This window comes from Macaca nemestrina, unplaced genomic scaffold (assembly GCF_043159975.1).
Source record: "Macaca nemestrina isolate mMacNem1 unplaced genomic scaffold, mMacNem.hap1 Scaffold_127, whole genome shotgun sequence".
In the NCBI taxonomy this organism is placed as follows: domain Eukaryota; kingdom Metazoa; phylum Chordata; class Mammalia; order Primates; family Cercopithecidae; genus Macaca; species Macaca nemestrina.
The window spans coordinates 46758-58802 of NW_027257610.1; the positions used below are offsets into that span (position 1 = coordinate 46758).

The window sequence follows — 12045 nt, forward strand, 5'->3', positions numbered from 1 at the left end:
GCTGTGTGAGGCCTGGAACGCGGGAGGCGCGATTACCCTCTCATGGTTATCAAGTCACGTCATAGTCTCTTAGACCTATGTGTGACTAGAAGTATACACATTATGGAAGTGTATATAAATGTGAATACAGACACGCTTATTTTCCTTTTATATACCTTACATATATGTGTACACGTGCATATGTATAAAACATGGAAGAAAAAACCATACTTAAGATTTCAAATCTCAGTCGCAAAGGTCTCAGAAGCAAATTATTATTCTTAAATTCTAAACAAAGATGTAACATTTTACATTCTTACAAAACGTTCTCTATTAGCATTTTATTTTAAAAACTAAGAATGCATTGCACTCTCTCAATTTTGATTTTTAACTCAGCTCACAAAGGCCCCTGTACAAAGGCCTCCGTACCGCAGCAAGGATGGCGGTGGTCACACCTGTGGCCATTTATCCTCTCTACATCTAGCTCCTCTCCCTGAGGCAACACACCTCCGAAGTCACAGCCTGGCCTCCCAACTCTCCCCCGTCGCGGGCTTCTTGGCATGTTGCTCTGCTGCACACACCTCAGCAAATACTGCTGATTAGCCAGAATCGCCCAGAAATCTCTTAACCTTGATTCTGGCTGCTTTTGTAATTTGTAATATCTTTACTTCTGGTGTGATTTGAGAAACAACAAATTTTAAAATTAGAGAAGATGTGGTTTTTATTCTCTCCTTTCTACTTGCAACCTTGAAAATTCAAGTAGCAGCAAGGGTTTGTTGAGAGTAACTTCCACCAAAGAGAACCTATTACAAAGGTACTACAGAGTGTCAAATAACCACATAGATGTAAAATAGAGATGCAGACACAGATATAAAATCCAATGGTTAAACCAAATTGAGAAATGCTTGCCAGTTTGATAGGACTTCTAAAACTTGACATAAATGTTGGCTGAGGGATACAAGATGTTATGAGATGAGTGAGATGCTTGGCCTAGAACCACAGGCTCTCTCCTCTTTACAGCAGAAAATCCGTAAGGAAGTCAAATCTGAAAGAACCAGGTACCGTTGAACGGCATACTCAGCCATCCTTCCCCATTCCTGGGCCAGCTGCGGTGAGTGCAGCCAGTCGTTCACCAACAACCATCATCCATCCTCCAGGCCATGGCTACACTTTACTCCCAGGCTCCCTGTCATTATGTAGATTAGGTAAATCACGGCCACTCTCACCTTAAGCCTCCCCCGCCAGCATGGCAATCACCCATTCCCAACCACGGCAAGGACAGCCGTGTCCCTGGGAACGCAGAGCAGGGGTCGGGAAGAAACCTGGATCCCTAAATACCTCATGGAGCAGTCACCAGCCTGGAACATCCTCCCTGACGGCTTTGCAAGACAGAAAAACTCCTTGGTTCCTCAAGCTACAATACTGCAGAGTCTCAGGTCACAGCATCCTTACCTACCCTCGTCAGGAACCGTTCATGCTCATCAAGACATGAGAACAAAACTGCAGTGGCACAGTCACACTCGACGCAGACCACCTGCTGCTCACATTCATCGTATTAACACCAAAAAGCCACCGTGGTGGATATCCTGGATATGGACAATCGGCGGCTTTTTGCTGGAGATGTGCTTTGTGCATTTATCGCACGACCATCTTGGTGTCAGGAGGGGCTGTGCAAATGGCAGCTGTGCAGGTCACAGGGAGTCTCAACTCGCTCGACTCTCAGCCAGCTCCCACTATCAGTGCCCGCAGAGTCCTCTCCTCCGGGAGCACGTGCTTGGACGCCACAGTAGCCTGTGGATCCACACAACAGCACTGTGTGCCCCAGGAGCTTAGAAAGTACCACTGCATCAATGCCTCCACAGGTGAGGCCGGGGGCAGAAGCCAACCTCAAGCAGTTACGGTCCTCCGTGGGGCTGGCATCCAGGCAGGAAGGCGGCTCAGCGGCTCTCCTCTCACTGTGGAACTTCCTAGGTCCCCACATGAACAGAACCTAAATAACACGCAACGAACAACAGGAACGAGAACACGACCAACAGCTTCTGAGATGAGCAAGCTGGGCTGATCATGAGACACCTGACGGGGACGGTGCCAGAGCCCCTCCCAGTGACCTGTGAGGACGGCGCTGCCAGCATCTCCCTAAAACCAGCCCAAGTCAAGTTAGACTTGAGGCTTTCCAGGAGTGGGTAGATCCATTCAATCCTACAGTCTGAACCTTCCAGGCCGTGTCTCTTGGCCCTCATCTCACATATGGGAACCCGGACGCTGCACCATAAACGCAGCCCCAAGCCCTCGTTCCTTCTTCAACACCACACACCAGTACAGTGAACACTTAGGATCTGGGCATTCACATAAAATACTGCTTAACTAAAACTTCTGATTTAGAACATGTTTAATTCCTACTCACAGAGCTCAAAGTGTTCTGTCCTAGGAGGCGGTAGCTGTAACTAAGCATGAGAGAAGAAGGGATCAGAGTGGTGCCAAGTATTAAATATTCCTCTAAATCTATTCACCAGGTCGCCATGCTATTGTCACCTGCTTCATTTTCTGTCCTTAAAAGACAAAATAGTTACTTTTCAAAATAGACAACCTGTTTTACTGATGCTTAGCTATAAAGTAGCGAGCTACGTATCCAAAAGGGAGATATGGGAAAACAGAAAATGTCCACAAGCGATCGGGGTGGGGGGGCAGTTGCAGCAGCACCTGGCTCTGTTGCGCTGTGAGCCAGCCACGTGGGCTGGACAGCTCACTTAGCCACTGAAATTACATCATCTAAGATTTTGTTGCAGTTACTTTGATAAATTCTCCCTCTTGCTATGAAGAGTAAGGTTTGTTTTTTTTGTTTTTGTTTTTTTTTTTTGACTTGGAGTCTCGCTGTGTCACCCAGTCCAGAGTGCAGTATTACAATCATGGCTCATCGCGGCCTTGACCTTCTGCCTCAAGCAATCCTCCCGCCTCAACCTTCCAAGTAGTCGGGACCCAAAGGCGAGTTTGATTTCTTTGCTAACGAATTCCTAATTCACCTCGCAGTGGGCCTGTCAAGGCCATATGCCCGGACATCCACCTTGCCGACCGTCCATGTGGTCTCTAAAGTGGATGCACTCCGGTTGCCTGGGCTCTGCACGCGATACTGAGTCTCCAAGTCTGCCGCTGTATAAGGGACTGACAGCCCCAAGCGTCTCGACGCGCCACCTTGAGCCGGGCTTTATTCCACAGGGCGACTCTGCTTCCCGTGATGAGATGCAGCACGTGAGCACAGATCAAAGGGTATCAGCAACTAACCCATTCCCCTGGTACTAAGCAGAGGACCAAGAGTTTAGTTCCTTACTTATTTCCTACGGGCTTGATTCAAAACAGCTTTCTGGAATCCTGGGGACAAACATCTCTACCTGGTGAGAATTCTGGCTTTAGTAACGGAAGAATCACCTAAAGCCCATTTTGTAACTGCTGTTCTCATCAGAATTTGAGGCCAAAGGTAAAAATAAAAGGGGGGCTAAGATCGTGACACCCCAGTTTGCACAAGGCCAACCAGCCTGCTTGAGGGGGTAAAAGGAATAGGATTTTTAAACTGCTGAGTTTTAAAAACGTGGCTGTAGGCTGGGCGCACTGGCTCACGTCTATAAGCCCAGCACTTTGGGAGGCCGAGGTGGGAGGATTGCTTGAGGCCAGGAGTTCAAGACTGGCTTGAGTAACACAGCAATACCCTATCTCTTTAAAAAGAAAAAAATGGTTATTAAAATAGCAATAAAAAGGTTAATACAATAAATTACTATGTCAACATGGCACCCCCTGCTGCCAGACGAGGTGCAATCTCTGTGGCTGTGAGGTCCGGAGAGAAATGTAACCGGCATCATAGGGAAGGTGGACCCCAAAGCCCCACAACATTACTCCTGCACAGTGTGTTAACCAGCATGAAGTCTCCTCCACAATCAGAAGCCTGGTTTAGAGGAACGCTGCCCACTGGACCTGGGTGGACTCCAGATGCCGGCCGACCAGACAGCCCCACCCTGGGACCCTGCCGGCAGCCCCGACTGGACAGAATGGCCTCATGAGTGTCCTTTCCCGCCACAGGCTGCAGACCCCGAGCCAGTCCTGGCTGTGACTGAGGCTGCGCATAAACGTCTGCGCCCAACAGCTCACCTTTGTACATGACACGCCCAGTCCACCTCATTTCAAATGTTACACTTGCCCCAAGGCGAACACGGATGTTACAGGTTAACTCACTGCATGTGTGCTAGACTTTCCCTGTAAGTGTTCAGACATTGCACGAACCGGATGAACAAACCCCACTTTCCCTGTAAACGTTCAGACATTCCTTGAGCACGATGAACACACACAGCCAACAAACCCCGGAACGTGTAATGCCGCGGCCTCCTCTCCTCCTGTGGGGGCATGTGCTTACAGCTCCCCCAAGACCACATTTCCCAAAGCACAGAGTGTTACTCTGAAAATAAAACCTCCTTTTTCCTTCCTCTGTACATCTCGTGGTCGTGTTAACAACTAGTGCTACAAATGCAGAGAAACGGGGTATCATCCGTGCTGCTCACCGAATTCCTAGCACCAAAGCTTCAGGGCCCCCCAGTCTGAAGGAAGCTTCTATCGCCCTAAAGCCAACTCTGGAGACGAAGGCCAAGCTGGGGAAAGGCTGTGTCACCGCAAATCCACGCCACGGGGCCCTCTGCAGTTGTGTGTAAGGAACTCTTGGCCTGTCCTGGGGTTTGGGGAAATCAGGATGCAAGCAGATACCGTATGCTCTGCCACGGGACCGTGAAGTCTGCGGAACCTCAGAGGAACACGGAGACAAATGGCTGCACGACTCCCACAGGCCAAGCCTCGATGGGCGCCCGTGTCAAGAACACAGACACGCCGGGAGGGGCAGCCGATGCAGGCAACGCCTGCAACCCCAGCAAGCAACAGCGTCTCAGTGTGGGGGTCTCTGGCCAGGCTCCACCACAACTGCCATATTCTGTGGCAAAATTTTAAAAATAGGTTTTAACTAGTTATAACTCTAACTTGTTTTACACATAAACAGAACACAGGGTACCTACCAACAGGCTCCAAAATACTTTGCCTAGAACCAAGTCTAGAATGCAGATGGCTGTTGCTCTGAGTGTGAGGAGTCCCCTGTAGTGCCATAAATCCTAGATCTAGGTGACTAAGTGCTCTTCCTAAACCAGACGGCACCATGAGGCTCTGAGGGCACCCTCTGTCCCCAGGCCAGTCCATCAGCCCCAGCAGAAGCTTCTAGAGTAAGAGCCTGTGGATTTGTATTGGACGGATGTAAACCAGGCAAAGTCACAGGGGCTCGTCCTGGAAGCCCATCCATTTACCCACTCATGCCGTGGAGAGCCCTGCCCCCAACTCCACACCCGCAATCACGCTCAACCACAAGAACTGGCTTCTAGGCCCTCAAGCTACTCCCTCTCGACCCTGGACAGACGCTTCTCAAACCATGAGGCCCAGAGTAGTCTTAACAGGTGGTCCCAGCAGAACTGGCCACTGCATGAATTGATACTTTGTGTGTGGGGAGCCTTAGCTTCCCGAGTAGCTGGGACCACAGGTGCACATCACCTCTCCTATTTAATTTTTTGTAGAGTCAGGGTCTTGCTATGTTGCCCAGGCTGGTCTTGAATTCCTGGGCTCAAAAGTGAACTGCCCAACTCAGCCTCCCAAGGTGCTGGGATGACAGGTGTGAGCCACTATGCCCAGCCTAGAATTGGTTTTTCTTAAACCTGAGTTTGACACATGAACCCCACTTACATAGATATCAGCACACTCTCCCAGCTCGAGAGTTTTCCTGAATCTCGATTCTGTCCGTTCAAGATCAATATCTAAGAAAGGGTCAGAACTGACCCTCCCTCAGTGAAGCCTAAGGGCAAATGCAGCAGCATCTCAGTGTATGAGGAGACAAAGTAAGAAGGGTGGAAAACACACACTGAAATTCTAGTGCTAGAATCATAATCACCAACACTTTAAGAGGGAATCTGCTTTCCAAAATATGTAGCTGCTGGATTAACTTCAAAGTCACCAGATTCCACAGGCAGTAGCTCACAGGGGCACAGCTTTCTAAGGCCGCACAGCCCGGGACAGCGTAACAGCCTCAGGGCAAAGCAAACTAAACAAAGGCTTGGTTCTCTCAAGGACGAAGGTGCTCAAGTGTTTCCAAATATTCTTCTTCTTCTAAGTAAGTTAGATGCCTCCTACAACACTGTTTAGAGTGCCAGTGTATTCAGAAACATGAAGTTGAAACTACATCTCAGGACCCCAAAATCACTACGCTAAAGGGACGTCAAGGTGAGGAAGAGCTTAGACCAAACCTGCCTCCCATGCTCTTCCTAACAGAGACAGCTACTGGGGGTGGGGGGAAAAGCCACGTACCTCCCTCACAACCGATCCACAAGGAAATTCCTCATGGACAGAGGACAGAACTCAAAGTCACCATCTGCACACGGAGATAAATGCGGATCTGACTGCTTCCTCTGGAAAGATGCACCAGAAATGCATTTGTCTGATCTACCTGTGACCTGGAAATCCCTCCCCGCTTCGAGCCGTCCATCCTTCCTAGACTGAACCAACGTACGTCTCACATGTATTGATTCCTCACGTCTCCCTAAAATGTGTAAGACCAAGTTGTGCCCCAAACACCTTGGACACATGTCCAGGACCTCCTGAGGCTGCCGCAGTGTGTCCTCAACCCCTCCCTAAGGCTGTGTCTATAACCTTGGGAAAATGAACTCTCTATGGATCGAGGACTGTCGCAGAGATCCTTCTGGTTTACAGGAAGCATTCTCTCCTGCGAGTATATCAATGAAATCATGTGGAATTACAAAATGCCACTTTAGTAAAAGCCAAAGGAATTAGGGTTCTATGTGCTTCAAAAAAAAAAAAAAAAAAAAGTAACGTTCTATTTGTCAATGGACCATGAAGCCCACACCCCCTTTTGCAGTGAAGATGTCAAACGGGACGAGAGGCCCCTCCTGAGGATGCTACCCTCTGACCCCACTTCCCAGAGTCCAGTTTCCTGCTGCTCAGGGAACAGCAACCCCAGCTTCACGGGGCTCAGGCCTCCAAACCCAACTCCCACCCATGCTGGAGAATCACCCCAGGGACTAGCTAAGTGGCAGGTGCAACTCTCACCTCACCCCCTTAAAGGGGAAAAGGCACCTTCCCGCTCCTCTTCCTGCTGGTGGGAACAGGGGCAGGAGCTGGAGGGTCAGGAGTCGGGCGGCAGAACGGAAGCAGCCTGGGTCCCTGCTAGTCAGAGTTGGCAAATGCCAACCATCCCCGACATTCACTTTGCAAATAAATCCTTCTCTTTTGTCAGGTCCCTGGTTATAAGTTTGCACCCATAACTTAAAAAGAAAAAAAAAAAAACTCAGATAAAAAATCGGTGTTTGGCAGACAATATTTCAATTATCTTGGGGCCTTGGGTCAAATGATGGCAAAACAGGAAACTGAACGCTGTTATTCAGGAAACTACCTTCCAGCGCCGTCTACCCTCCCAGGCTGTCACCTTATGGTTGTTTGTCTGCTAGATGATTAACAAAACTCTTCTGAAAACCTAGGTGTACAGAACAGACAAGAAGTCAGCTCGGGTTGAGGGGAAGCAGGATAAGACCCCCTTCCCCGCAGGATGGTGGAAGAGGAGGAACCTTCAGCACCTGGGTTTTCAGGATGCTGGATCTCTGAGAGCATCTCTCACAGCTCAAGTACAGCCAGACCCTCCTCTGACACAGCCTGTTCAGGCGAAGGTGGGCACCTGCCCTAGAGACCCACAGCCCTGTGCGGGGCTCAGCTGGAGCTGAACTTGCCTCCCTTGGTAAGCGTCAGGGCCAGGGGTGGGGAGAGGAGAGAAGCAGCAGGCCTGAGGGCCACTGTGGAAACTCCATGCCACGCTAACTCTCGTCTGATGTGCTCCGGCCAAAGCCACGCTTCTCGGAGGGAGTTTCCCTTCACACATGCGGAAATCATCAACATCTAGTCTCCCCACAGAACAAATCCTTCCCTAGGAGGCAGACGCTTGGCTGTAACACGGGGTAATGAGGGGCGCGCCTTCGTGCCCACTCTGTAGTGTTTCCTGTTACCTATTTTACCTTAAGCTACAAATGATTCCCGTTTACACGGGACACAGTGACACAGACAGCAAAACACATGAGATTCAGTGTGATCCCACACCCGTCACTGCTGACCTCAAGTGCTTTGTTCGTTTTGCTTCTAGAGTTTGTATTCTCTCCCCGGGTTCCAGGCCTGTGGATTCAACCAACCATAGATCAACATATTTTTTAATGTGTTTGTACTAAGCATTCAGACTTTATTATTCATTAAACAACTACTCGCATGGTATGTCCATGGTATAGCTGTTACGAGCAACCCTGACATGACTGTCTGCAGGAGGATGTGCATATGTCATATGCAAACACGATGCCATTTTATTGCAGGGACCTCAACGCCCAAAGACCTTGGATTCCATAGGCAGTCCTGCAGCCCACCCCCATGGGCACTGTGGAATGGCTATAATAGAAAATATGGAGGTTTTAAACAGTTATGTACTAAATCTAATCTTTTGTTAAGAAATTAATGTGTATCACTTGTATTATTTGGAAGTCCTTCCTGGCCCAGAGACTTGACATGTTCTTATCTTTTTGTCCACGGATCTAGCCATTCCAGTAAGCTTGTTGAACACAAATCAATTTTACAATTAAATTCTTACAAGAATCACACTCAATCTGTAAGCTGCTTTGGTTTTTAAAGTGAAATAACCAATAGTTTTGCCAACCTGCTATATCATAGAATAACAGGATAAAGCAGCCCCATGGCATGCAAAAACATGGGGTTTCAAAGCTAACCAGTATAAAACACGTTACAAACCCCTAAATATGAAAACGTTTTACACCAAAACAGATATTCCAGAAAAAAACAGGATGTTCAAAAAAGCCCTTTGCAGAAAAGCACTTTCCCCTTCATTTTTCACACGGTTTCCTGAAGCTTGTGTTTGGTGATGACCATGAACCAGAAGTAGCGTCCGCTGCAACTACTGTTACAGCAACACAGAATATTAAGGGAAAAAAAAAAAAAAAAAGGCCGAGCGCGGTGGCTCAAGCCTGTAATCCCAGCACTTTGGGGGGCCAAGACGGGCGGATCACGAGGTCAGGAGATCGAGACCATCCTGGCTAACACGGTGAAACCCCATCTCTACTAAAAAAAAAAAAAAAAAACCTAACCGGGCGAGGTGGCGGGCGCCTGTAGTCCCAGCTACTCGGGAGACTGAGGCAGGAGAATGGCGTAAACCCAGGAGGCGGAGCTTGCAGTGAGCTGAGATCCGGCCACTGCACCCCAGCCTGGGCGACAGAGCGAGACTCCCTCTCAAAAAAAAAAAAAAAAAAAAAGGACACAGCATATTTCCTACTGATGAGAACAGGTAGAGTGTTATAAAATGAGTGTGTCCTAAAGTCAACAATGTTCAAATTCTAGGTCTCCCACAGACACTAGATGGTAACCGCCAAAGCTTATGTACCTGGCAACGTTCAAGGAGACCAAGTTCAGAGCTGTCACAATGCAGCACCATCCTCACGCGATTATCTCAGGCAGGTTTGAGGGCAAGTGTCCCCGTCACAGTGGGAAAGCTGCCCAGCCCAGCACTTCCTGAGATCACAGACCTTCGCCTTCCCACGTCTTCAATAGTTCCTTTACACCGGGAACCACACAACAAAACCTAAAACACTTCCTCAAATCTCAAGACAGTCTTTAGAGCTCTTTTCCTTGCCCCTTCTCTTATTGAAAAAGCTTATTTTGTAAGCAACCTGTAGTGCTTACCAGAGCTGGGGCGGGAGGAGAGCTAGTGTTTGGTAGACCGAGTTTCAAGCGTGGGGAGACCAGAAAGTTCTGGAGATGGATGGCGGTGATCGCAGCACGACAGTGTGAACACACTTAATGCCACAAAACCATACAGTTAAAAATAGAGTGCTGTGTAACTTTACCACAATCAAAAAACTGAGAAAAGTCATCTATAATTACTGTCTCCAATATCTTCCATCCTGTAAGTTACATTTGCTTTCGGAAATCCTCAGAGCAATCATGAAAAACTAATACCCTGTCGTCTCTGAAACGCAAAGTCGTTCAAGGGCTTTGGTTATAGGAAAGTAGCTGGAAAGCAAAGCGTCCGTTAGGCACAGCAGCCGTGATAGGACAAACACACGGTAGGAAGGTGGTGGTCATGCTACACACAGATGGGAAGGGTGTGGGGAGCCACAACACCCGATGCTTGGGAGGCACCTGGGCAGGAGCTGAGAATGTACCAAACACGTTCGATCATGCAACATTCACGGACCCCGAGTCCAGCCACCACCGCTGACATCCACTGTGGCTGGGGTGTCCTCCCAGCCTGTGATGGCTCGCTCCTTCGGTTAACTGCCTTGAATCTACTGGTTCCTCTCCTCATGGGCCTCTTTCCTGTCGTCTTCCTGTCATTTTTCTGTCAGCAAACACATTTCCTGTCATTTTCCTGAACTGACATGACATTTCCTGTCATTTTCCTGAACTGACATGACATTTCCTGTCATTTTCCTGAACTGACATGACATTTCCTGTCATTTTCCTGTCAGCAAGCACATGCGTCCAGCCTGACCTTGCTGATGTGCTCCAGCGGCCCTGGACTCGAGCCGCACTGTTCCATCAGTGTGGCATTCGCGAGTTACCTCCTGGGAAATGCCAGGTGATGGTAACATCAACCAGGAGGCACAGCTGAGAAGCAGAACGCATGGTGCGGTGCCCAGAACGTCACGTCCTTGAACAGACGCTCCGTATCTTCTCCTCTCCTGCCAGAGCTTCACTGTAGGAAGGCGGCCATTCTTCCAGTGCTGCTACTTCCAACACCGGGGAAAGCAAGCTTCAGAAATGAACGGTGTCAAAGAGGGAGGACCCACCAGCAGGGCTACCGGCAGCCAGACAACCGCAGCCCCAGCATTCCCCAGCCACCATGACTGACAGCCCAGGCTCCAGAAATGCACGGCTTCAACCTTAGGAGTAAAAACCCTCCCAATCCAACTATTATTTTCAACAATGGGATTGAGGAATGAGGTGTTCTAACCCTGCCTCTCTCGACAGCACAGATCATCAGATCCCAGTTCTTATAGGATTGGGGAGTGGGGTGGGGTGGGGTGGTTCCTAACCCTGCCCGCCTTCATAGAAAAGAACTTGGATATGATGACCTGTGCTAGATTAGCACTTTGCTTCTGCCATATGCAGTCATCCTCAGCACCAGGAAAAGTCAGAATCGTTGAGTGATGACACCAATACCAACACACGCCGTTCTGCGGCTCTGGTAACTGGCTGCACAGATACAACCCGATAGTGGTGAGGTCTAAAGACATCACCAGTCTTCCCAAGGATTGTGTTCCTGAATATTTTGCGTTTGGAATAACGGTCTTCTTTGCCAGGGCTGAGCCATGCTTCCCTCTCGCCTGTCCTCTGCCTTCACCAGCTTCGTGTGCGCTTCTGGACAAGTGTTTGTGCAGGCGCTATCACTTATTTCCACAGCGAGAATATACACAGACACCACACAGAAATGGGCAACCCCGTTAGGAGCTGTGCAGGGAGATCTAACTCATCCCATGTGCCAAATTCCTGTTGCCATGGAAATTAAACTAACTAAACTAACGTTGCTATGATCTCATCTCTTACTGTACCACTAAAGATCATCCGGGTAAGAGGAATGTGCCTCTGCATAGCATTCAGCTCACATTTACATGTCGGTTTTTCCTGAATATGGTTATGTGAGATAGAAATCAGTAAGATGGGGTGTAACATACAGTATAGGATCGTTGTGTCTCCTAGCCTCAAACACTTCAAGATCCTCAGAAAATGAAGTTTAACGCTGGGGACGTGAGTTACATAGTAACTTGTTTTGGATACTATCATATCAACACCAAATAACTTCTTGAATTCCTTTTTAAATTGAAAAGCAATTTACAAAGCACAAAAGCCCCAATATTAAAGAATACAATTCAGTCTTTTTAGCATATTCTAAAAGCTGCACATCAACCACTAGTATGTAATTCCGGGACTTTTTCA

The 12045-nt window shown here is 48.5% G+C and overlaps 1 protein-coding gene and 1 long non-coding RNA gene across 8 annotated transcripts in view; one reads left to right on the forward strand and one right to left on the reverse strand.

The window, feature by feature from the left end:
* The window catches only part of LOC139361277 (uncharacterized), a 157832-nt gene that overhangs the window by 39407 nt on the left and 106380 nt on the right, over positions 1 to 12045 (reverse strand). The gene's annotated exons all lie outside the window — the stretch shown is intronic.
* Positions 1 to 12045, forward strand: part of LOC139361275 (disco-interacting protein 2 homolog C-like) — a 59455-nt gene that overhangs the window by 39210 nt on the left and 8200 nt on the right. The window contains exon 4 of one of the 6 annotated variants that reach the window (XM_071089883.1): positions 10578 to 10753. The exons of 2 other annotated variants lie outside the window; for them this stretch is intronic. In XM_071089883.1, coding sequence (XP_070945984.1) covers positions 10578 to 10720 — 143 coding nt within the window. In that variant the 3' untranslated portion in view covers positions 10721 to 10753. 3 more of the 6 variants (XM_071089882.1, XM_071089879.1, XM_071089890.1) reach the window with 3 other exon arrangements.